The following is a 26363-nucleotide window of genomic DNA, read 5'->3' as shown; positions in this document are numbered from 1 at the left end:
ATGAAAAAAAAAAAAACCCTGGTTGCGTTATAGCCTGGCTCCAGATATCTGAGTCACCACTCACATCTGAGATTTGTTCAGCGACTTATGTAGGTCTGACATCGTGCCCATTTACAGCTGTTTCTCTCAGCTAGAGAAACAATCGGCCAATTAGGCTTAGCTGACAGGATTTAGAACGAGGACATCATCGTCCTACGTAGAGGTAGCTACATCCGTGAAAAATAGCAACAGAAAGATACCGACGAGTGTGGGTGTTGTAAGTTGCCTTACAGAAACAACAACTCTTAAACTGGCATATTTCTTTAATCACAGTGAAAACCGTTCCAAGCAACTTCCTGGTCGACTGAAAGAGACGTCTGTGGGATGGATACGCCACTTGCTGCTGACATCTTAGAGTAAAACAAAAGGACTCCCAACAAGAAACATGAAAACAATGCCAGGCTGAATGAATGAATGAAGTGGAACACCATGCCAATCCAGTGTGACCACCAGGCTAGTTGCGTTATGGGAAGTGTAGGACCCACACAGGGAATTAAAACCAGGAAATCACAGCACCCACAACTTTGATTGTGGCCACTCTTAATCCGTCTTTTGCGAGTCCTCCATCTTTTAGAACAGGGGTGGGCAAACTTTTTCACTTGTGGGCCACAAAGGGTTCTAAAATTTGACTGGGCGGCCGGACCAGGAGCAGATGGATGGAGTGTTTTGGTAATCCACCTCATAAGAGAAAATAAAATATCATGAGATATGTAGAACACATGTGCTTTAATTTCAATTGAAAATGAACAAAAGCATTACAACTAAATATCTGTCTTTGAAGTCCCACAGAACTGAGCTATTTATTGAAATGACTCTTTTTATTATTTTAAAGCACTGAAAGTTGTGTTATCCTTAAGGATATTATCATCATCAGTCTCCTCCTGACTGTCTTCATTTAAAAAACGGTAGGAGATGCAGGTCTACTTGTCCTCTCCTTCTATTCAATCATCCCTAATGCCAAAACTCAAAAACGAGCAGCGCGAGGACGGAACAGTGACAACGCGCCAGTATGTGGAGCGCGTTATATTTGATCGCGCTGCATTTGCGCACTTGGTTTTGAGAACGTACGTGCACCTGAGCACCACATATGTGCATCCCTTAACAGACAGAACAAATTAGTTTCAAATGCATTTTTTACATAACACAACGGAGAAACGTACTTTTAATTTCAGTGGGAACAGTGTTGTTGGTCTCCCTTTTTATCCAGCGCATCAAAGTCTGGAGTCAGTTTTCTTGCTGTATCATCGTCTTTAAACACCGCCTGATCGGTGTTCAGTCAAAAATATTTAGTTGTCCACTCCTTATTAAAAACTGGACATTCTTAGCTCCGCTCATCTTTACAGAAGGGCTGAGGGTCGAAGAGTAAAGCGCAAACGTGGAGTAATACGCTTCACCTCAACAAAGCTCAATGTATCTAGAGTGCGCCATCTATTGGGAAAAAGCCAGAATTGCAGGGAAAATAAAACATTAACAAGGTTTATTGATATAATTTGTTCAAGTTCGGCGGGCCGGATTAAATTTTGTAACGGGCCGCATATGGCCCTCGGGCCGTAGTTTGCCCATGCCTGTTTTAGAAAGTGCCATGCTAAATTGCTGGAGTATCCCTTTAAAATGCTGTTTATGTACTGATGTATCAGTAACAATGATCCAGTAATTGAATATAACAGGTCATTCTACTTCAGAAGGCAGGATTTTTGGATTATTTTTACATGGAGATATTCATACTTTTACATCTTAATACTCCCTCCTCTCCTTCCATCTTTAGATTTCTTTGCTGTCAGACATTTCCTTTAAGAGTAAAGGCATAATAAATGTCCGGCAGAGACCCTCATGATGTGACCCGGCCAAGGTCAGCGGCCCTCGAATGTTTACCCCTCACAGCCGGCTATGTGGCCGGAGGAGTTTGGAGTGGGTGTGCCCCTGCGATGATGTGCTCACAAAGTCCACACTGTCCAGACAGTCCTGTGCACACCTAGTCCCACCCCTGCTCTCACCCCCTCAGTCGCCTACCTTGCTCCCTCCTGCACTCTCCTCCTGCTCCTCTCCCGGGGTCAGTTACTCATTTGACGTTGCCACTCGAGGAGTTTTAGAGACGCTTCGCACAGTCTGACGCTCATCCTTCACAGCCGCCATGGTCCACAGCAGCAGTATCTGCAGATTCCTCCTCCTGGTGCTCCTTGGCCTCATGGTAGCCTTTGTACACACAGGTAAATCTCCTCTTGAGTGTGATTGATGTTTTTCAGTTCATTTCTGTGGATTGGATGAAATCCACAGAAGTGAAGTGTGCAACCTTGCCGCTGTGTGCTGCAACTAATTATGGTAGAGATGATAAAGTTTGATTTTTACAGAAAACAACATCTGGCTGTCTGGCTTCCTGTGATGTGAGGAAAAATAAGGTTACAGCCAATTATATAATATTTATATTATATATGATGCCTCTTGTTATAGAAAAATTGGATGGATGGATGGATAATTCAAAATCATTCCAGATCTCTTTTTGCACACATGCTTTTTTTGCTACCTGGTTGGATATGAGGTTTTATATTTTTTTGCATTAATAGTTGTTTGCTTACCTTGTATGTGATTCATGGGCTAATGTTTGGTCCTCTGTAGGTATTAAATCAAAGATGTGTGCATACGTGTCATTTTACCCCTCTTTTCCACACACACACACACACATTCACAGGTCAGTATGTGTGAGTGTGCAGCCTGATGTAAATGATGCAGTTGTTGAGGCTCTGAGAGCTGTGAAAGCTGCTCTTTGACAAACAGGATGACTCAGTTGCTTTCATGATGCCTGATGTTCACATGAAACTGAATACCTGCAGCCCTCGAGCTCTGAAGCTGAAGCGATTCTGTGTCGTTTGAGTGGAAACGACCACAGGTGTGGAGGTTATTTCATGCATGTAGGGAAAAGTTGGAGCAGGTACAGATTCAATGACGCTGTCTACATCTGTGGACATTTTCCGACATGGGAAAATTTGACACTTTAGCACAGTCACTGGTCTTTCTTTCACTTTCATTTAGGTCTGTGTTCTTTGTTCCTCTTTTACTTGCAAGCCAACTTGAAACAAGCTCTGGACACATAGCAGGGCAGCTCTCAGGCCCCGAGGTCACAGTAGAGGTCATGGGGGCAATGGGACGATGGGGATATAGCAAGCCGACAATGTCCTCACTTTCCTGCGGAGAAAAAAAACCATCTGTCACCTTTTACATGGGACACAAAACCTACTGGGATTGTAAAAAAAAAAAAACAGTCAGGGTTCCTACTATTGAGCTGCTTTCTAACAATATGTCACAGCCTCCTCTTGATCTGGACTATAGGATTTTAAGGTGGAAGCATAATTTTAATGCCTCGCAACACTCATGCACCTCAGAGGAGGTTTAAACACTGACAAGACAAATGTTATTGAGGACAGCTGTTTTCTGCATGGCTGCACACTGAGTCTCCACTTTGCAGCTGCTTACTATCTCTCCGTTGTGAGCGTGTGGTTGTCATGGACAGTATGCGATGTTTTCAGCTAGTGCCACCAGTCTCGACCACAACGCCAACCAGCCCAGTGACTGAAACAGCGTGACAGGCAGCCCCAACGGTTGACTCAGCATGGGAAACAAACTGTGAAATAAGAAGTTTAAGCAACACAGTGTGATAATTACTCACTCAATCTCTCCTTGAACTTCCTCAAAATTTCTGACTTGCTAAATCGTGAAAGACGCAGCTGTCCCTTTTCCTACAGCGGCGAGAAGACTTCATCATTAGTGTTGTAGCTGGGCACGGAGACCAGTTCTAGCAACATAACCCCATTCCTACTCTCCTCGTTTCAGAGTAATGTCAAATATTTTACTGTGGAACATATGCGGCCACCACCTGTGGAAGTTAAAGAGGGTGAAGCAAGGACACACGACACCACCGATGTCGTGTTTGGGCTGCGTCGCTGGCAGTTTCGTTGCTTGGCCCGGTTGCTTTTCACACACGCCCGTCTGCGCGCTTTGTCATCTCTCTGGCTGGTGTGAAATCCTGACCGAAGAGGCCTGAGGTACCAACAAATGGCCTTCTGTGTTTTTAGTGTCTGAAATCAGCCTTCCCTGCTCTCTGCCAGGCTTTTATGAGTCTGGACTTGTGTAAAGAGAAGGAGGGTCCCTGATCATGTCTTTAAAAAGTGCAACTCGGTGCAGTGATTCCCGACTAGCGGTAGCCTACTTGTACTCAAAGGGGTACTTCTGTAGCTAGCAGCTAAACTAATTAAAACTAATGAATTCAACCTCAACTAAAAAACATGAGAAAGAGGAATTCAAACAACCAAATAGGATTATAAATTTGGTGTGTTTCTAATGTTTAGTAAATTCACAATAACCAAACTACCACACCTGAGTCAGTTTCAACATATCGTTAGATTGCAGTTGAGCGTGGATAAAAAGTAGCTAGAGAAGGACAAGTTGAAATAGTAAGCTAAAAGTAATGAATAAACAGTTGAACTAATTAGCTCAAAGAAATGGACAAACAGTTGGAATAGTTCACGAAAAGTAATGAATAGATTGCAGACATAGTTAGCTAAAGATAATGGACAAACAGTTGTAATTCCTGGCTAAATGTAATGCATAAATAGTTGAAATAGTTGGCTAAAAGCATAGGCAAAATAACTAGTTGAGATAATTAGTTAAAAGTGATGGACGAGCAGTCAAAACAGTTAGCTAATAGTAATGGATAAACAGCTAAAATAGCTAGAAGTAATGATGAACAGTTGAAATAGTTAGCTAAAAGTAATGGAAACTGTTAAAATAGCTAAAAGTAAAGTATAAACAGTTGGAACAATTAGTTAAAATTCATGAATAAAGACTTGAAATAGTTAGCTAAAATGAGCAAATAGGACTGATGGCGTTGATGAAGGGGTACTTGGGCTTATCTGGGGTTTAGGGGTTAGCCTCCATCACACAACAAACGTTGGGAACCTCCGCTGTCAGCAGAGGAGTTTTTCCTCGAGGCTTCAGTTATGTTAATTCCATTAAACAGAAATTTCTAGCTCGAGTAAACCCCTCCTTGTGGAAACAAACACCAACGGAAAACATCACGTTATTATTTTTTGCCTTCTTATTAAATCAAGCTGTCCAGAAGGCACAGCCTTTTACACACACGGGCTATTTAATAAACAAGTTTGTTTGACATCCAGTACCCAGTCAGTGCCTGCTTTGGGCCTGGCCGGTTGTTACTGGTTGCAGCTCGCCGCCCTCCGTGACCGCACAAGCTGCCTTTTGTGCCCTCGGCTGAAGGCCTCATTGATGGCTAAGCTGGCCGGAGGCCCGGGCCTCCAACCTCCAGCCAGCTACAGGACAGGAAGTTCCACACGACTCAGAGTCAACACAGCAGCATCAAAATACTCACATCAGAAGTGCATATCGGAATTTACAGGACACTGCAGCTAACATGCTGACGTTGAAGACCTGGGATTGTATCCTATGTCTCTGACAATGATGCAGAGAAAAGATGTAAAACAGGGTGAAGGAGTTCACTGAGGGCGTCGGGGGCTACAAAGTAAATACGTAGCGTTAAATAAGATGACTGTAAATATGTTTGGATTACGGTTTTGTTGGTATGTGCGGAGTTAAGGATAGGATAAGTGAATCAGTGAGTGGGTGGGCTTGTGTGTGAAGAGTTTGTTTTGTCAGGGGGCGATGGAGATAAAATTTTCCTCTTTTTCCTTTGGATTTCAAAAGAAAAGCCACTCAGTTACCGCCAAAAAGGCAGCAGCCACGGTCACAGAGTCGTATTGGTGGCTTAGCTGCAGTCGGGCCTTTCCGGAGGCTCTGAAAAGTCGTGTTAGGAAGCAGAAATGTGGGCTGGAAAGAGACTTTGCCTCTCTGGCTGCTGCAGAGGTGTGAAAAGTCTCAGGGCAACTTCGTGCTCAGATGGGAGGAATGTCAGAGGACAATTTGGGATGGAAAGAGAACAGACCATTGATTGGGAGAGGATGAGACAGCACATCACCGCCTCTCCCACAAGCATAGAATATTCACTCCTCCACTGTAATAATGAACCAAAACTTGGCTGATGGAGGTTTTTAGACGGGCTTGGTTGAACCCTTGGTCTAAAGAGAAGCGTGTGGAGAGGCCTGCCTGCAGCTCAAACGGACAAAATGTTCATCCCCTACAAAGACATCCTTATGCCCTGGCCTGAGCCGTTTACCTGGCGAGACAGAGAGAGGCTGTTGCAGTCGTTACAGACGGGGCCACGTTTGCCGCCCTGCGTACCTGAGGCCTCGGCGTCCAGAGAGAAGTCAAACAGGACCATGAGCAGAGCCCGGAGCCTCGTCAGTGAAACGAGTGCTGTAAATCATTACCGCGCAGCAGGCGGCCTTCGGCACCATCAGGGATTATGAGTGACTTTTTTTTTCTCGGCCTGCAGAGACGGTCGCAGACCCTGCCTCGACGACCAGGGACAACCAGGACACCATGTCCGGAGAGCCCCCCAGTGACGTCACCACCAAAGACCCTTTCCAGGACATGACGGAGCAGCCCTTCACCTTCGACTACGAGGACACCACGCACTCCCAGGCCATGGACGAGGAGGAAGGTAAGAGTGATCAAGCGTTCAGAGCCACCAAATTTGTTTCGATCTTGTGTGTTCAAACGATTAAGACTGCATCTTCTTCTGTGTGTGTGTGTGTGCGCAGGGGTGCTGGGGCCAGGCGCCATCACAGCCATTGTCATAGCAGTCTTCCTGGGAGCGTCTGTCCTCCTCGCCCTCATCGTCATCACGCTCAGGAAGTTCACCGCCTCCTAGAGCGAATGCATCCCATTTTGCCTGTGTATGCGTGCGTGCGTTTTTGTGTGTGTGTTGTTTTTTACGCCATGAGTGTGTCAGCGTTTCTCTTTTGCCTCTTATACCCCTCGAATCGCTCCCCGTCTTTCTTTGACTTTGTACCTTTTGCTTCGCTGTAGATGCAGAGACACTGTGGCGGGTCCCTCCACTGACTCTTTCCTCCTGTAATCGCGCTAATTGTTGCTCATCCTGTCCGCCTGTTGCTTGAGGCGTCATGTTGGAAACTGGCTGGCTCTTCCAGTGGAAACCGCAGCACGTCCGTGTCATTTTAACGTTGTTCGGGAACGATATTTGAGATTTATGCGCCTGCACCTGAGGTCTCTCACTGTGATTTTAACTTGTGCCAAAAATAGGTTCTACAAAACTCCCTCGGTGTCGCCCATGTACAAGTTTTGAAGTTTGTGTTGCGCCATTCACAAACATTTGTAGAGTCAAAATAAGAAGACAGTATTTTAAAAAGGCGTCCTCGATGAATGTAAACAGGGTCGCTGGGGCTGTTTGTTGTACCTGCAGAGCAAATATGAAGTTAGAGCGTGGACGAATGTGTGTTTGCACTCAAGTGAGTGTTTGTAGTTTTTGTGTTGCTGTTTTATTTGCGGGGGGCTGCGGGAGGTGGGGGGGTTATTTTAGTCCGATTTTTTTGTCCTCAGCTGGACGCTGCCACGGTGATGTCACTGCCCGGTTATTTTGGTCGAGATTGAAGTCGAATAAATAAATACAATAAATCACATGCCAGATGTCTGTGACTGCCGTGTGGGTTTTTTTAAACACATGACCTCTGAGTCAACACAGTCAACACAGTGATATTTATGGGTTGTTGGGGTTTTTTTTGTTTTTTTTTGCTTTTTTTGCTCAATTATAAGGGAGTTTATTGTATGAAATACACTATATAGCGCCAGGATTCTTTTGATAAAAAATAGAATAGAAAATAAACAAGGCATGTTTCACAAACGATAACAACATGCAGCAACATTAATTTTTCTGTTTGGAATTTTTCATAACAACAAACCACAGCCACATTATTATTATTATTATTACATGATTTTAATCCCTTTGTTCTATTTCTGCGTGTGTTCTGTTAACACTGACTCAGTTAAATCAATGTAACAACATGCAGCTGCGCATGTTATTTGCACAGAGCATGGAGAACGTAAGTTAAAGTGAGAGGAGCTCTGTGTTTACCTGCAGAGACCACTGACCCCACTTCAGTCACAACAGTAGGAGGCAGTGTGGCTGGCAGCTGCGTTTCATTTCAAGAGAAAAGGATTTGACGTTTTAAAATCTTTCTGATTCATTCAAATTCAGAAACATTTCTCTGCTGCCTGATTAAGAAGTAAGTTCAAATAAGTTCAGAGTACCCAACACAAACATCATTAACAAGTCACTGTGCCGCTGGTGAAAAGGGCAAAAACTTTCTCACACATAAAATACAGTGAAGTCATCTCAGCACATGAAACCAGGAAACCCTCACACATAATCACAGTCTAAATCTGTCTCTGCTGCTTCTCACAGACTTGAAAGAAGGCTTTAGCTTTCAGTCTGTCTCATCGAGATAGGAGGACCCACTCAGACTGATGCCAGTACTAATAACAGTCTGGGTATTAAAATCACAGAATAGCACACCGGAAACTGACTAAAAACAAGCTAGCTTTTGACTATGTCAGTATGTTCAGATTTTTTCTTCATACATGTTTCAGCATCCATGTTCATCCCCACATTCAGGGTAGATGGTTAAAAAAACAGCTCAATATACCAACAAGTAGATGGCTTCATTCACGAGATTCAATCACAACCGATTTAACTTTAATCTGGAATCTTTTTCAGGTTTAATTTACAATTTTCTATCTTAGTGGGGACGGATGCATGCAAGCACACACATATACTGCACACACACACATACTGAGTCCCAACTGAGAAACAGGAGTTCATACTGGGCGCTCTGGTGGAGGCTGGAATTTCAAAATAAAAGCCCACATATGGTAACAAGAGTTTACTGGGAAGCTACAGACCGGGCTGGATTTTCAAAATACAAGACAACCGATGGTCACATCTAGGGGGCTTGTCTGTGAACATCCAGCCACAACGAAGGCTGGATTTTCAAAATAAAAGCCCACCATATGGTAACAGGAGTTTACTGGGGGGACGGCAGACAATGTTGGAATTTCAAAATAAGTACTTCATTTCAGATTTCAGATTTAGTACTTCTGCTGTATGTTCTGCATACCATTCAAATGTTGACCTGCTCTTTAATTACATTAATGTTTCTATTCAAATTATTTCTAGCTTTTATATTTTGTAAAATATTACAGCTTATTTTTAACAGTTCATAACCGCAGTGAAAGACTTACAGTTTAGCTTCCAGCTTTTTAAGGTGTGCATCCAGCTCATGGTACCCTTGGATAATTTCTAGCAATTCATTTTACATTTCTGCATGATGATTTCTGCTTTGCTCAGCAATGCTCCGCCACTCTCACCTCTTTATACCAATGTTTAGCAATTCAGTTGATGTGTGTGATATCAATACTTTGCATTTGTGACACAGGGTGACGCAGTTCAGCTTTAAATTGGGTTCACACGTCAGCTTCCAGTTGTTTTTAGCAGTGCAGGGTGGTGCATTTCAGCTTCAAGATTTTTCAGGCAGTGTATTTTAATTGTCGGCATTCACACTGCATATATATACATATATGTATATATATATATATACTGTATAGAGAGAGAGAGTCTCTCAGCACTTAAAAAAGCACAACACAAATAATATATTTACCACTATGAGAATTACTTACATCCTGTTCATTTCCTCCAATACAAATAAATCTTCTGTTTGTTCTAGCATTTTGCAGTGACCGTGCATGCCTGCATCTTTTAAAATTTTTTAAAAGCTCATGAGAGTAAGACCTGCTGGACGAGTGCGCCTCTGCTTTGATTTTCAACGGCAGTAATGCAGATCTGAACGTGTGTGTGGCATTACTCAGGAAGTGGTGATGAAACAAAGGCAGAGAAAGCAGAAGTGCGTCTGGCACAGTGCAGACAGTCAGACACACACACACACACACGCACACACACACACGCTGAACGTTTGAGACTGGTATCCGTGAGGTAAGAGCACAACGACGTTTCACATTTTCCACTGTTCAAGACATCTAATACTAAAACATTGTCAGGTTAGACTTCTTAACTGTTGCGGTTAAATGTTAATGATGTCAATAAGAATGTATCAAGCAATGTCTAAAAAAGGTGTGTGTAGCACTTTTGTTTAAATGTTTGAATTACCAGCCAGACTTTTATTGCAAATCTTCTAAAATTAGAAGACAAACATAAAGAAAGAGCATAAAAGAATTACAAAATATTTTATACTATTAATTTAATTGTATCTAACTGGAAAGAGCTCCAATTTTGATACAACATGCTGTTTATATGGCTGCCAACATTATCTACTTGAGTTTTAACATCTGGGAGGTCTAGTGGATTATTTTTTATTTTCTTCTAGATAACAGAGATTAGAGATATGTTTTTGGTCTTTCTCTAAAAAACATTTTTCACTTCTTAGATGAGTAATAGTGTGAACTTTCTCTGCTACAAGCCGACATTTTCCTGTAGTGACGACTGTAGAGTAACTCCAGGTTCCAAAAAAGACCTAACTCTTTGTTTTTTGTTGCGTTACTACACCCTCTGATCCTTATGGGACCCTTTATTAGAATTTAATTGAAGACAGGTGCACTAAAAAGGGAAGACAGCCAAGGGTGTGAAAAAGTGCAGACAGCGATTTCAGAGCATGTGATTTAAACTGATATGGTAGATGTTCTCTTTTTTGTGTTTTTGGCCCTTACATCAGAAAGCTGATACAACAACAAGTTCACAGCTAGTGCACCCACACAACTGAGAGGTTTCAAGTGGCTTGGTGCAGTGGCATATCTTACAGTTGTTTCTCTGTGGGAACAAAGACTAATGACAGGAAAAACATTCATTTTGAAATTGTGACAGAGCTGTTGAAATTAAATCTAACTATTCTCTTGCAGCAGCAACAGCAGTGACACCATGACAAGCAACTGTTCATTCGATCATGTGGACCACCTGATGACATACTTGCAGCTGGTTATCTACATCCCCATATTCGTCTTTGGTTTGATTCTCAATGCTGTGGCACTGTTTGTGTTCTGTGTCTTTCTGCCGAAATGGACAGAGTCAACCATCTACATGTCCAGCCTGGCTTTGATGGATCTGCTCCTCCTCTTCCCTCTTCCCTTCAAAATGCACGCCACCAGCCACCGCTGGTCTGCCAGCCTGCAACCTCTCTGTTCGGTCTTGGAAAGCCTGTATTTTGTTGGGATATATGGCAGCGTATACACCATCATGTGTATAGCTGTGGATCGCTGGGTGGCTATCTGTCACCCGTTCAAAGCCAAGCAGCTGCGTTCACCCAAGGCGGCCCTGGGGACCTGCGTGGGGGTCTGGGTGCTGGTGATGGCAGCGATCTTTCCAACCACCTATCACTTCAGGGAGGCGGGGCAGAAAGACTTCCACTGCTTCCATGGGTTTTCGGAGAAAGGCTGGAGCCCTTCGGTGATCATCTGTCTGCAGGTGTTTGGGTTCCTGGCGCCTGCGCTGGTGCTGATTTGCTGTTCGGTGCAGACCATCTTGGCGCTTCAGGAGTCTGGCCAGCACAGCCCGAAAAGCAGGGCCTGTGTGAAGATCATCTATAGCAGTCTGAGTGCCTTCCTGTTGCCTTTCACCCCGAGCCATCTGGGCATCCTCCTGCAGTTCCTGGTGAGATCAGCTGCGAGTTCATTTTCAGTGAACTGAACTGAAGTGAAAAGTGTGATGAAAGTAGATAAGACAAAACGTAAAGAAACAGGAAGTTTGACAAAACAATCTCACCTCAAGCTCCATTTAGCAGCCTTTCTGGAGCTTTTGATCACATCACATAATCTTCATGAGCAGATAGGGTTCAGCCCTGTTGTCATTTAATTGTGAATGTTTAAATTTCCATTTTTTTATGACCCAAGTTCCAAAATACAATATGTCAATAAGAATGTATCAAGCAATGTCTAAAAATCCTACATTTACAATTAACAAACACTCTAAATGACAGAAGATGACCTGATTCTATGTTATATAGAATCAGGTCATTAAGAAAGGGAATAAATTCACAAATCATTTCACTGAGCTGGGAAAACAATTTCTTATGGGTTGTATTTACCAACTCATGCATCAGGAGTACCTACTTCATGTCACATCGCTGTCAGAAGTAATGCTTCCTGCCTTGATTTTTATACCAAATCAAACAAACATTTATAGCAACAGGCATTCAGGGCACGGCCGTCACAGGACTTTAGAAATACTGGCGTTTTTTTTGGATAATAAGCCTGGTTTGGTTTGAAAAATGTCAAACCAGTAGGCCTACAGTTATACTATTTGATCATTTTCAAACACATTTCTTACGTGGTCTTATTTTTTTAATGTAAATGTTTTTTTAGAAAATGGCGAAGCGTATTGTGCACTGTTAATCTTATTTTCACTTTAATATCAAACATGGCATCTTCTTTTTTCAGCCACAAAAAAGGCTGTGAAGGATTATAAAAGCTCACAACATCCTGAAGCCGAGACATACGTTAAAAAAAAAACAAACCTCAAACTTGGAACAAAAAGCCTGATAAGAACATGCAAAAATAAGCAGAGTTCACACTGCTGGATCTGGATATCTGTAGCGTTGCAATGCATTTAAACAGGAGCATTAAACGGCAGACTAAAGTTTCTCTGTCCCCCATTCCAGGTGCACCAAGGGGTGATTCAGGACTGCGCCACCAAGACCGGCATCAGTCTGTTCATACAGATATCGATGTGCCTGTCCAACATCACCTGCTGCCTGGACGCTCTGTGCTACTACTTCATCGCTCATGAGGTGAGGAGCACAAAAAACACCTTCAGGCTGTCAGTGATCAGCCAAAGAAGAGCAACCTTCAGCACCTCGGAGGTATGAACAAGGGACAAAGATAAGTAAAAGAAATATAATTTTAAGCACAGTTCTGCTGGAAGTGAATATGAGATCTGGCTTCTTGAGCTTCAGGGCCGAGCAGTAAAACTGAAAAGGTAGTGTTTCCAGTAGCTGACATGCGTTTAGAGTAATGGGTGGAAATTAAGTAGGTCAGGGTGCAATTTCAATTGACCACAGTGCTGAAAGTAAAGCTAAAATGCAGTATATGGAGACGATCCGACAAGCACTGATTCGCAATTGGTCCAGTGGCAGGAAGTCAGTAGGCTCCTATGTAACCACAAAGAGCGCTAAAAGCCAAAATGTAGCTTGCAAAAAGAAAATCTACCAGCGAGCCACAGAATGACTGATTTCTAGAATGGTTTAAGGACAGACAGCAGGTGAAAAACTGATGTGGGATGCCAATCACTTGAAAACAGTAAAAGCAGACGCTCAGCACAGAGGTGTACGTGCTCAAGAAGTCCGGTCAAAGACCACCAAACATTAAAGATGGCGGCCAGCACATTTCCAACCAATTCATTTGGCTCAGCAGATAGTTAGCAAAGTGTGGGAATTAAATAATTAAAACCGAAGCAAATTGCAATCACATATTCATTCAAATCTTAGTTTCCATATTTATCTAGTATATAAATAAATCATGATCTGCAAATCTGACAAAGACACCAAAAAGTTGTGATCTTGAATCACATGAATGTAATTAATTATTATAAATTAAAATGTAGGTTTATTTATCTTAATGGCAACATTTTTTTTTGTAAACTTTAAATGACATTTCATTACTATCTAAATTTCTGACAGTTTCTTAGTTTGGTTTTCACTTATTATAGGATACTACTTAATTTTAATACAAGTAACTGCACTGATTAATAAGTAACTATAAATATAGCATCATTAGTATTCTGATGTTTATTTTTTTTTAGATATTGTTGCAGAAAGAATTTACATTTACATGTATTTACATGGGATTTTGTATTATCTCTGACCTTATCAATGCAACCTCAGATAGTATGCAGGGGGAATTTACATTTAACACATTTGCCCTGATATGAATCGTGAACAAGGTCGGCTGAAGGTTTTATAAATGCAAGCCGGCTGACTGTGTGTGTGTTTTTAATCAGCCTCCTTAAACTCATCACAACCTATGTCCGTTTGTGTGTGCGTGTGTGTGTGTGTGTATATATATATATAGATAGATATATATAGATATAGATAGATAGATAGATAGATAGATAGATAGATAGATAGATAGATAGATAGATATAGATATATGTGCCTGCTGTTGGTCATGACATGTGTACAGATAATTTTTATATGTACTTTTTATTTTTATATTTTATTTTATTTTTACAATGTATCCTTTAACATGTGCAATACCTGTGTACTATATGACTGTTTTGATATTAGTATTTTGTTTACAAGAGGACATTTGATTTATGCGAATGCAGTCAAAGCTAAACCCGCGGTACGTTAAACTGCTCTCTGTCTTATTTTGCTCATGCTGAAAAGTCATCCTGCCGTGAAAGCGGACGGTGTTCATAAAGCACTCTGTTGGGGGATTTACTGTATATTAATAGTTTTTAATATCTAAAAAAGTCAGTGTAAAGGTCCATAAAACCAGAAGCAAGACATGAAACCGCCCATGCTTTGGTTTACTTGCATTACTTGCGTCTCGATACTTTCATTTTGCACAAGCCTCCTCTTCGCTGGCTTTCAGTGTTATTTGTTTTGTGCTCACATTACGTTTTCTGCTTTCTGTCGTTGTTCCTGAAATGAGATTTGTTTTTTGAAGCCGTGGAGCTTCTTGATCTGACCGACCCGGTTTGTAGGTCTGGTATTTTTTTTGTTGTTCTGTGCAAACTGGTCTGTAAAATAAAGTCAAGCCAAAAACACAACAAGGCTTAATGTTCGTTCTGAAACTCAAAAGCTTTTCTCAACAATTTGCATGTCAACAATTTAGAAACCAAATGTCATTCCTCCTTTTTAAAGTGAAATACAGCCAACCACAAGAGATTCATCCTGTGATGTTTGTCATGTTCACCACAATGAGGCTGCAGTTTTGTGTTCACCCGCAGATCCGAAGCAGCACATTACAATATGAAGAACCTGAACAGATCAGGGCTCTGTGTTTGTCCCAGCTACATTATGTCTGTACTGGCTGTGAGGAAGTTCACTCAGGAAAAACCGAGTCTTTGTTTGCCTTCATAAAGACTAGCTGCCTTTTTACAATGGTGACACGTTGTTATTAGTGCAATCTCCAATTATCCTAACCCATAATTTGCAGATTTGTGTATATTTCACTGAAACTGATAATGACAAACATTCAAAAGACAAAAAAAAGTTTGATCATTTATTCTTAAAGCAGCAAGATATTACAAGAAAAATCGACTGTACAGCGAAATAAGGTGTCCAAGACAGTGAAATATGAGCACATTTCATGGGTCTCTCTCAACAGAGATTTCTTAGCTGCAGGTTGTACATTAGAAAGACACCCCAAATCTTACTCTTTTTATTCTAGTTGGGACAAATCAATGTTGTAGAGATAATAATGCCGAGATAGGAACGACTAGAAACTGGCAAGAGCTGAAGACGACAAGCAAATCCAAGTGAAGAGGAGGAAGAGCAAGACAAAATGTTAGCCTTTGATCATCTACAGTAAAAAGCATTCTTTCTAAATATTCCACATACCCTGAACACTAAGCATAGCATCGCTGACTGCAGACTTTGGTTCCTTCTGTCCTTCTTAAGTACTGCTACTAATTACAGTCTAAAGCCATTCTATCCAAGGAGTAGGAAAAGTGTGATACCAAAGGAAATAAAGAGACAAACGATAAAGAAATGACCATTCACAAAAACAAGTCGATTTCAGATAAAAATCTATGCAAGTAACAGTATGTTCAAAATCAATTTACAGTAATATATTGCTTAGGAACAATCAAAGTTATGTACACCATTCATTAATGATATAAACCAGCAAAGAAACTACATGAGGTATGTTTTGCCATTTTCTGACATTCAAAACTAAATAAATTAACGACAGAGAAAACGACTTGAGTGCATGGTGCAAGCAGCTTCCAGGTACCCTCACCACCAGCCACGGCACACTGGCTTACTAAATAACAATAAGGACAAGTCTGAAATAAAATTAAATCAAGTCTTCTGATGAACATGTCACAAACTAACACACATAGACATCTTATGCACAACTTGACAAGCTACAGATATATCCAAACACATGTATAACATCATCCAAATATACAGACTATCTGGATAAAAAAGACATGAACAATAAAAGAGCATTTCCAACTTGAGACAAAAAAAAAAACAATAAAAACACATTCAAACTGAAACTGAAACTGTTGGACAAACACTTGCTCTTAAAGTGCAGTTAAAAGCCTAAAGGATTCCAGAGGTATGGTTTGAAGTTGGCTTCAGTGTTGGATGGCTGTGATTTCCCCCCTCAGATTTAGATCCTGTCGCAGATCACGGTCTCCACCACAAACGTGTTCTCGAAGTGGCGAATGCTGTGGCACTTCTTTGTCTCGCGCCTCTCAATACCTGGAAGAGGAAAGAAGACGCGCTTAGAAAATGTGCTCAGCACTAAAAGTGGCGCTTTGCTGTGTTCGAAACACATCTACTTCTAGCCTGCCTATGAGCATCCGTTTTCAATCAGCAGTGGTGATCCCCGCAAGTCACATCCATATATGTACTCGGGGGAAGTTTGTTGCATCATTTCTAAAGCTGTCACTCCAATCAAAGGCAGCGACGACGAAGATATCACTCATGTGCATCACTGCCTCCTCCATAGTGTGTGGATGTGTCCGCTGCACTACGGGTGACTCACATAGCAGGAAGTTCCCAGGCTGTGCCCACACACACACACACACACACACACACTGACATGATGATCAGGCTATTAGGAGGATTTTACACTGCAGACACACTGTCCTAAGTGTTCACGAGGAAGCCCCTATTTGGTTCCGGTTGTATTTGTTTTCTGCATGGTCACTCGCTCTCTGTCCGCTCCTACACGGCAAAACCGAACGCCGGATTTCCCTGTGACTCACTCGAGGAACACTTTTCTTCTTGAGTGCAGAGAGATCACAGTGACCCAGCACACGTCACATGACTCAACATCTCACAGGAGTTGGTGTGATGGAGGGTGATAAATCAGCGGAAGTGACCCATTGGCTCACTGTTTAGCTTCTCATATTGAGTAGGTTGGAAGAGGAAGTGTGCACTCACGTCTACGCTGGTTGCGGCGTCTGAGGCGGTAGGTTTCTTTGCCGTAGCAGAGCCTGTGGATGAATGGGCCCAGCTGCCTCATGTTCCTCACCCTCCCCGTCACCATCATCTCCTCCTGGATGATGTAAGTCTGGGGAAGGTACGTCCCTCTCTGTGACAAGGAGACACAAATGAATCACTTAGTCGATCTGTCTGTGGGAGGAACACTGCAGACAGGAAGATGGGAACGCGGCGTCCTTCACTCTCTCTCAGCCATTCACCTCCGACAATGCTTTCACAACAGCTTCACCAGCGACGTCATTAGCAAATGTAGCGAGTGTCTCACCTTGACATTGACGAGCAGCTCCCACAGGTTCCTCGGAGGCATCACCAAGGTTGTGTTCAGCTCAGTGATGTAGCATTTGTCCAGAGCAATGTCATGATAAGCTGTGAGGCCCTGGAATAAGAAGAAAAAAAAAAAAAAAAAGGGTCAGCCATAATAAACACATGAACAAGAAAATGAAATGAGAGCAAACCAGTGAACACATGGACAACCTGACCTACCCTCTGAAAGTCGTGGATGATATCAGCGGGGTCGCTGCCTCCGAAGTGTGGCACAGGTACACTGATCTGCTCGTAGTTGTCGTCAAGGTAGATGCCGACATTTTCCTCGAGCTCTTGCCGGCCCCTCAGAGGAGCGTACACAGAGTCCTCGTAGATAACCCGGCAGTGGAACAAGCTGTCTTCTGGGATCTGCTAATGGGACGCAACAGTGCCGAGTTAGCACGTGACGGTGACTTTATGTTGTGTCTTTCTTAACATTTTTGTTCGTTAACATTCTGTACCACAGGGTTCAGGATATAATGTAAAGGAGAGGTAGAGTGAACTGACCTGAGGTATAAAGTAGTAGCGATAGATGTAGATAGAGGCCAGCACCAGTCCTGACATGAAGATCACCAGGCCAAAGGTGAGGCAGCAGAGGCCCGTTGGGAAAGGCTTCTTGGGCCTGACAGGAAGAACCAGCTGCTCCTGTGAAGAGAAAAGCAGTTTGGTTAGAGGATGAGTCAGCTCAGCAAGGAGACTGTGGTGTGAAGTGGATCTTTTAGCGGGGTATTTTGTTAAAAAGTGCAAACTTTTATTTTCAATTCTACTAAATACAACTTTTTAGAATAATACAAAACATGTGCAAAATGAAGCAAATGGTGTGCAAGGTTTTCCATTTGATTTAATGCTAGGGCCAAAAAAACGTCTTAGATTTTAGTCTGATGTCTTAGTATGATGCAGTTTTAATAAGGCGCGGCAACAGAATACTGTTAAAATGTGATGTTGTCAACAGTGCAAACATTTTTAATCTAACTTTGAAGCTACTTAAGAGAAATTTTGGGAGGAATATTGGTAATGTGTCTTAGCAGTTGACTTGAAAGTAATCATGTCCCGTTCTATGATGGAATGTCAGAGGAAGAAACATCCACACTGCCATGCTGTAAAGTAAGAAGTACAAATTGTAATGGAGTTAATTCTGATAAGAGATGGCTGCCAAGCTATTAGTCAGGCAAGGAGATCTGGTAGATGTAGGACTGGAATGAGACATGCCACATGCCCACCCACAGTCTCTCATTCAATCTGCTGCCTCTCTCTACTACTGTTGCTATGGAGAGCGGAAGCAGGGAGAACAGATTGTGCCAGGCTCTGACGAAGATGCTGGCACGTGGCCGTCTGGGTCTATTCTTGGAGGCCTACTTCCACGCTCCATATTTGTAGTTAGCGAGCGCCCTCAGTGGGAGTCAAAACGAGAACAATTGCATGGAACAGGGGTCCCTCGGCAGAGGCGGACATATTAATAGATCTACACACATTGGCTCTGACGCCTTGCCTGCTGTCGCAGCCAATCTGAATACACGCAGCCTTTGACATCATGTCTTATTCTTCTCTTGACGTAGCAAACAGGTGAAAGGTGTTTGCAGAAGCGATGGATGCGTCATCAAGGGGCATTCATTGTGTACAACGTGCTGGGAGAAAAAGATGAGGCGTGGACATTGTGCCTCTATTGTGTGCCAGACATCTAATTATGTCTAACTCCTGGGAGGTAGTCCAGAAAAGAAGGTGATGAAAGCTGGTACATTGTGACAAGCCTGACTGCCTAGACATTTGATTCAGGTTTAAGATATTCTACAATCCCGAACTCAAAGAAAACTGAAATGATCAGGCTACTTAACAACTTCAACAATCATGACACTGTCATGTGCAATGAACAATGAGCTCTATCCATCTACTTTAAAGCAGTTTCAACTCAACTCAGGACCTGAGATCTGCCATGTTGCAAATTAGTTTCAGGGTTCCTTTCTTAACCCTCTGGTGGTTCAAATTAACTCAAATTTACTCTGAACCTGATTCACAGGATACAGGAAAAGCTCAAACTAAACTGGGGTATTTGTCCACATTTTGGTCATTTGAATCCTGACTTTTTATACTGCCGATTTTGAGAAAGATTAAAATGACAAACAGCCTTCAGATCACGACCATGTTTGCATGCAACACACAGTAATCCTGGATTACCACTCTCACCCACAGGCTCATGCTCTCTCGGGCGCTACCTGCAGGGTTCACGTGACATAACACCTCGCGACGTCACTGACTGGTGCAGTGACCGCTTCTGACACCCCTGTTGGTTCTTTTTTCTTTCGACAAAAACGGGGAAAAAAAGACTGAGGGTATTTGCACGCCTCACACCTTTTTTCCCGAGAAGTGGAGTGTTTCTTTTATAAATACGGACTTTACTTTTCATATTCTGCTGAAGGCGCGTGCACACACAGAGCAGCCATCTGCAGTCTGTCCTCGAGGTGGCCAAACAAGGTGACGTAATGTCAACATCCCCAGGCTGGGATGGCCTGCAATGTTGCGTCTATACCCTTGCTATTATAAGATTATTGCACAATAAGCTTTTTTTGCTGCAAGAAATAGTGTCCTCTAGTAAGTGCACCAGAAAAAGCAATATTAAGTGCCTTACGCGGAGTGATTTTGAACTACTCAGTTGCATTCAGGTTATAGTTAAAAAAAAACAACATATATGCAATATATTATTTTAAGCATATACTGTTTTTCTTGTTTATATATAAAGGTTGTTTGCATAATGTAATAGATGACAGATGATCAGTATAAATCCCATCAGGTAACATGATGATGCAGGGACAGACAAATCAAACGTTACAGCTAAGAATAAACAGGCTAACGTTAATCTCCTTACCTATAGCATAAACAAAAGGAGTGTATCATACTCATGCTGCAGTACACTGAGACACGAGTGAAATGCCACAACACGAAACAAAGAGAAACAAAAGTGTGCAAACTCACGTGAACCTGAGGTATAATGATCTTGTCTCCATCGCACTCTTTTTCAGGCTTCTGCGCCGACACAGGCTGGAAAGTGATCTTCACCATGTTTGATTGTTCAGTGTGTATTTGCTTTATCTCGTATCTGATTTCAGTGAGCTGGCTTCATCCACCGAACAGGGGAGATTATATAGCGACGGACCACACTCGCCCCCGGGGCTCAGTGACATCAGAAGAGCGTCTTCTCTGACGAACAAGCACTGTGTGGGTCTCAAGGAAAAGCCGCCTCGCCGCTGTCAAAGTAAGAGTCTGGGTGCGGCTAAAACGTTTCAGTTCAACGTAAAATACACAGTTTGAGCGATTTTTGGTATGCGCATGAATATAACTGAATATTTAAATTGGTTCAGGATAAAAAAAAAATGTTTTATCTCCTGTTTGTTGATTTTACACAACGCCTTGCCCTTATTTTGAAGGCAAGTGCCCGATATGGTAATGCTTTCCGTATTTTATTTAAAGCTGCATCTCCTTTTCTCAACCGTGTTCCCAACACTATCATCCGGAAATCCAGGGATGTTTTAAACTCTGAGCCAGCTACTAGACTAATGACTGGTTTGCTCTCACAATAAATACATAACTATTATAAATAATAATAATAATAATAATACGTTTTTGCACTGATGTATGGGCTCATCAAGGCATGTAATACATACAGTAGTACAGTATATTTGCCTTGCTTTGAGAATATATGGTGTAATGTATAACATAATGTAATGCAATGTAATCTGAGCATGTGGTATAATATATACCTGTGAACTGACTTTAAACCAGACCTTACATTTCTAAAATAGGTCATTGCATACGGTTACAAAGTATGGTATTAGTGCTGCAGATTATTTTACTAATCAAGAATTGTTCTACAAATTCTAATTGTCATATCATGAATAAAACTTTTAAATCTCATGGTCAAATGATCAATTTTTTTTTTTTCCTTAACTTGACTTACTAAAACTTTAAGGTCACCGTCATGCCCCAACACTCAGCAGCCAGACTATCAGCAGTGTGCTGAAACTGTACAGCTGTAACACCAAAGCTAACTACCAAATCCCCACCAAATGCAAATTACACAACACATGCAAATTTGCACAGACATGCACACAGCTCTCGTCACCATATGTGACTACTCCTGGCAGTGTGTCTGTATGACTCACTGCAGACATAAGCAGCACAGTGTGTGCAATGTGAACAATATAGGAAATTCGAGTTTCTTTTATAATAATAAAAGTTTATATAAAGCCCTACTTGAAAATGATACTAGAAAAGCCTATGTAAATATGTCATTAAACCATCTAAACATGGGGATGATGCGCAATTGAGCCAGCGCTGTTTCAGGCTGCTTGTTCATCAAGCTGAAGGCTCTTTACACGTGAGAGTAATGTTCTTGACAAATGGCTCATATTTTCCAATTCAGATTATTTTGTTTTTTTTTAAGCAGGAGTGGAGCACTATAGCCTAGTAAATGGACTGATGGCTCACAATCAAGCCTGAAACAGGCTCCGCTACTAATGATGCAATGTGAGAATTGGCAGATACTTTGCCTATAGTGGTGACACACATTAAAACAGAGTGCTTAGGAAGACATTAAAAGGATGAATGTTGATGTGTTGTTGAAGAGCTTGATATGCTGAAATAACCTACATGTGAATGACTGACCACATTTTTTTTAGAGTAGTCTACTGTTTCTTGTCATGCATTTCTCCCCAAGATAAATGTTTTATTTCCACTGATTTAACTGGCGCTATGCTGTCTTCTTGGGTTGTGGCTACAGAACTTGATGACCATTTTGGAATCCAATTCTGGTGGAATTAATCTGATAATTCGTGTTTTTTATCTGCATGAAAGTTCAGACTGAAGTTGGGAACAAAAGCTAACATGATCACTAATTATCGGCGGGTACGAGCATTGCGCGCCCTCGATGTGTCTCAGTTCACCCATTCACATGTAAATGAACCGTCATATATACCAAGTACATGCCCCCTCGGAGCAGCACTAAGGAGCCCAGTCTCTCTGCAAGCTTTGTTGGCCGCTGGGATCGCCCGGCCATCTGTCCCATTGACGAGCTGTAACGGCTCTTTGGATTACGCAGCAACCTCCAGCCCAGTGGGCTTCTGGCAGCGCCTGGGTTAAACTTAAACAACATGGCCCCCATCCGTAACAACACAAACGGAATGGACAGAGGTGATGACTGCGGCGGAATCAAATCTGACAGAAAGGTAAGCGCCTGCGCGAGCACTTATTGCCAGTATTCCTGTGCGAACTTGGCTAATAACTGACAAAGTAGCTAACTCCATTGTCCTGACCGCTTTGGCAGATGAGGAAACCTCTGGTCGAGAAGAAAAGAAGGGCTCGCATCAATGAAAGTTTACAAGAACTCAGAGTTCTCATCGCGGATACAGACGTAAGATAACACGGACACATTTGTGGCCCCTGTTTTGTGAACTGTTGTTTCTCAGGGTGAACTAAATTGACGCCGTGCTTTAACTAGCTAGTATTGCTAGTGCTTGTTGCTTATGCTTCTTTCTCGCCCGCTGCAGTTGCAATCAAAGATGGAGAATGCCGAAGTGCTGGAGATGACAGTGAAACGCGTGGAGAGCATCTTGCAAAGCCGGGCTCAAGGTAAACATATATTTACGTTAACTTGTGTGGACGCCATTGAGCAAAAGTTAGTTACATAGTTTAAATTTCTCCAAAAATTGTTCACGTAAACTATCTTATTTCTTACGTGACATTCTTCCACTGAACAATATCGTTCTTTAAAGCTAACAAGAATTTAATTTATAACGGTTGGCGCATTAATACTTTACTCAACTGTACTGCGGCCACAGGTGTACGTCTTCGTCCGCGGCTCAGCCAATCAGAGCAGAGAGTCTAAAAGCATCCGTTTAAGTTGCTAACATCTAAGCTAACGAGTGTGTTATTTTGTCTTTCCGTAGAAGTGGACGCTGTGAACCGGGAGGCCTGTGAGCGCTTTGCGGCGGGCTACATCCAGTGTATGCATGACGTGCACACTTTCGTGTCCAGCTGTCCGGGAATTGACCCGACTGTAGCCGCGGAGCTGTTGAACCACCTACTGGAGAGCATGCCCCTGAGCGACGAAGACCGCCTCCGAGTGATGCTGCCGGACACGGTGTCAGAGTGCCCCGGTGGCAACAGCACTTGGTCCCTGTCTGAGAGCATGTACACGTCCCTGGTGTCCCCAGCCCCCTCCACCACCTCCACCGACGACCTCTGCTCCGACCTGGATGACACAGACTCGGAGCAAAGTCACGTTTCTTCTTCAGAGGAGGCTGACTGCCAGGATGTGTTGAGCTGGTCTTCCATGACTTACTCAAAGTCAGTGTGGAGACCATGGTAGATAATTTAAAACCAAAAAAAAAAAAGGAATAGGATGTTTAAACTACAGTAGATGATTAAATGCTTCGGTTAGGATGTTTAATGGGGTAGGCCCTGGTACATGACAGAAACACTGCTGAGATGACAACTTTGGAAAGTGTTGAAATACAGCGGAGAAGCTCTTTGTGTAATTATTGGGGAACTACAATTAAACTAAAATGTATTTAATAAATAACGTATGTAATTAAATCTGTTTTGCAGAAGTCAGAGACCTGTAGGGTCTTCATTCGGAAGTGTATTGGCCTGAGAGGGGCCTGCTCTCAGTGAAGGGGTATATGCATATGTAAATATTTACTTGTTGAATATGACTGGGCTGTATAGACGATAGGTGTCCCACTAGAGATGCATTGTTAGCTGTTTGTAAATTATTTTTTATTTAGGACGTCCTTAACTTTGTATTTATAAGTGTCAAATGACTGTTGGTAGGCTACCTCAACTTATAAGTTTCAATAAATACCGTTTTGCTTGTTTTAAATTCTGTCTGTGCAGCAGCTTCTTCAAAAAAGGCCACATTTCACACACAAGGATCCCACTATCCACCCACCCACGTCTGTTTTCGAGATATTACTTATTACTCTGCATTTGTGGACCATTTGTGTGCACTCTCTCTCCAAGATCCCTTAGCACATCGTAGGCATTCGTGAGGTGTGAAATGAGTAATCCACTCACTCCTTATATAGGCCTAGCTGAGGACTTGGCAAATGGGTTTTATAACTCTGCTTGACTTCAGCTTTTCTGATGGTGCAGTTTTAAAATAACATGGGAACAAATAACTTGCTCAGCCATTGAATTGTTCTCTTGACTAACAAAGCCACGGCTGTCGAGCAGTCCTCCATCAACCGATCAGTTTGAGACTGTATGTTTTTTCATTGTAATGTAATGTATTACACTGCATGTGAGGGTTATAAAATATGTGGTCTTTTGCTAAATAGTTCAGTGCATATGACAAAATACATTTTCTTATAAAAATCTAGCTATACCAGCTGGAGAAGGGGGCAAAGAGTCCCATGCTAATTCACAGACAGCTTTTTTGAACTGTGTGGTCCTGGTGAGAGCCACAGACACTGTTCTGCCTCTGCACCATCAGCCCCAGCAACGACAAATGAATAAGAAAAGACGGCAATCCCAGGCCGCTCTTAATCCATCTCCAGTCAGATGCCCCCTCTGGTGTTCCTGTGATGTCCACACCAAGTGTCATTTCTTACACCATCCACGGCCTTTACACGCCCATTCTGAGAGGGTGAAATGACGAGAAAAGGATTAACAGACAGAGCCTGGGATTACAGCCGAGCATTTATTCTGTTCAGCATTACATATCTCCAGTGTTGGAAATTAACTTAGTACTCAAGTGCTGTAATGAAGTACAATTCCACTGTGCTTGTACTTTGTGTGTGTATTTTATGGCGCCCCACTAAACCTCAGGGGGAAATATAGAACTTTTTCATTCACTATTTATCTGACAGTACTATACTTAAACAAAACATATGATCAACTCTGATGATCGCAGATTAAACTACAACAATCTATACAGCAGTTCAGATTTGCTCCACCTGGACACAACATACTTCACCTGAGTACTTCCATTTTGTGCTGCTTCATGCTTCCACTCCAGTACATGTCAGAGGGAAATCTTATACTTTTTACTCCACTGCACTCATCTGACAGCTATTGTTAATAGTTACTTTGAAGATTGAAGCTTTTGAAGGTACAAAATGCTGCTTATGTCAATGCACCAATGATAAAAAATAATGCACTAACATCATCTCTGGTCATCTCTGGGGACTTTATGCATAATGCAGCACATTGTAGTATTACTGTTACTTTTACTTTTTACTACTTCACACCAAATGCCAACATTATAGGACTGCATACTATTAACCGTTTACCCCCCAGAAGGATAAGAAAGAAAGTGCTGACTGATGACGAACTTGACACAGGCGGCTTAGATCTGTATGCGTCTGCGTGCTGACTAGACCGGATTTGCGGGTCTCCAGAGGTGCAAATGACCGCTGCAGGAGGGCAGTTTGTGAATTTCGTGAAGGTGTGAACGGCGGGGGTGGAGGGAAGAGGGTCGCTTTGATCAGGCCTGCTCAGCCGTGGACCGGAGGATCCGACTGTCACCAGCCTGAATCTCAGCTATTGTTTCAGGGGTCGGGGCCAGACATCCGTTTGCATCGGGAAGGTGAATGTCATGACTTTAGGATAACGAGTCATTGATACATTTTTTCATTTTTGAGATTTCAAAGTTAACATTTCTTGAGGTGTATTTTCATTGAATTCGTGCTGAAAATCAATCAATCAATTGCCCACTCCTTAACTTGCCAAACATCGATCTGCTGCAAACATGCATTAATGTCCCGAGTCGTTTATACTCATTAACTGGCCCATTAACAGCTGCAATCTTCACCGAGTCTAGTGTTTGTCCAATTTAACCTAATATGTGCTGCTTGTGCGCTGAATTAATAAACGTCAATTAAGGCCTGCACGCAAGGGAGAAACCGCTTCATGAAAACATTT

General features: G+C 42.3%; 4 protein-coding genes across 7 annotated transcripts; 3 read left to right on the top strand and 1 right to left on the bottom strand.

Annotated features, from left to right (window-relative positions):
• The first annotated feature begins 2066 nt into the window (after positions 1 to 2066).
• Positions 2067 to 7454, top strand: snorc (secondary ossification center associated regulator of chondrocyte maturation). The gene is made up of 3 exons (XM_041949893.1): positions 2067 to 2246; positions 6440 to 6607; positions 6708 to 7454. The coding sequence occupies exons 1-3, from the start codon at positions 2171 to 2173 to the stop codon at positions 6815 to 6817; spliced, it is 354 nt and encodes a 117-aa protein (XP_041805827.1). The 5' UTR covers positions 2067 to 2170; the 3' UTR covers positions 6818 to 7454.
• Positions 7455 to 9891: 2437 nt separating this feature from the next.
• On the top strand, positions 9892 to 14855 carry LOC121615161 (G-protein coupled receptor 55). Of its 3 annotated transcripts, none has more exons than XM_041949388.1 (3): positions 9892 to 9952; positions 11037 to 11620; positions 12627 to 14855. In XM_041949388.1, exons 2-3 carry the CDS (start codon positions 11051 to 11053, stop codon positions 12831 to 12833), a joined length of 777 nt encoding a protein of 258 aa, XP_041805322.1. In that variant the 5' UTR covers positions 9892 to 9952; positions 11037 to 11050; the 3' UTR covers positions 12834 to 14855. The 3 variants fall into 3 exon arrangements, with proteins under 3 accessions (XP_041805322.1, XP_041805320.1, XP_041805319.1); XM_041949386.1 differs by having other exon boundaries at positions 9893 to 9952; positions 10876 to 11620; XM_041949385.1 differs by having other exon boundaries at positions 9893 to 9952; positions 10873 to 11620.
• Positions 14856 to 15197: 342 nt separating this feature from the next.
• Positions 15198 to 20719, bottom strand: itm2cb (integral membrane protein 2Cb). 2 transcript variants are annotated; one of them, XM_041948830.1, is made up of 6 exons: positions 20418 to 20719; positions 17958 to 18095; positions 17631 to 17819; positions 17413 to 17523; positions 17088 to 17238; positions 15198 to 16400 (listed from the first exon to the last, which is right to left on the bottom strand). In XM_041948830.1, the coding sequence occupies exons 1-6, from the start codon at positions 20502 to 20504 to the stop codon at positions 16309 to 16311; spliced, it is 768 nt and encodes a 255-aa protein (XP_041804764.1). In that variant the 5' UTR covers positions 20505 to 20719; the 3' UTR covers positions 15198 to 16308. The 2 variants fall into 2 exon arrangements, with proteins under 2 accessions (XP_041804764.1, XP_041804763.1); XM_041948829.1 differs by having other exon boundaries at positions 17631 to 17822; positions 20418 to 20715.
• Positions 20720 to 22344: 1625 nt separating this feature from the next.
• Positions 22345 to 24315, top strand: hes6 (hes family bHLH transcription factor 6). Its single transcript, XM_041949716.1, has 4 exons — positions 22345 to 22666; positions 22765 to 22851; positions 22988 to 23069; positions 23387 to 24315. Exons 1-4 carry the CDS (start codon positions 22592 to 22594, stop codon positions 23806 to 23808), a joined length of 666 nt encoding a protein of 221 aa, XP_041805650.1. The 5' UTR covers positions 22345 to 22591; the 3' UTR covers positions 23809 to 24315.
• The last annotated feature ends 2048 nt before the right edge of the window (positions 24316 to 26363 follow it).

This window comes from Chelmon rostratus, chromosome 12 (genome assembly GCF_017976325.1).
Source record: "Chelmon rostratus isolate fCheRos1 chromosome 12, fCheRos1.pri, whole genome shotgun sequence".
NCBI lineage: Eukaryota > Metazoa > Chordata > Actinopteri > Chaetodontiformes > Chaetodontidae > Chelmon > Chelmon rostratus.
Note: the sequence above shows the minus strand (reverse complement) of the source record. Positions and strands in the feature narration are given on the sequence as shown.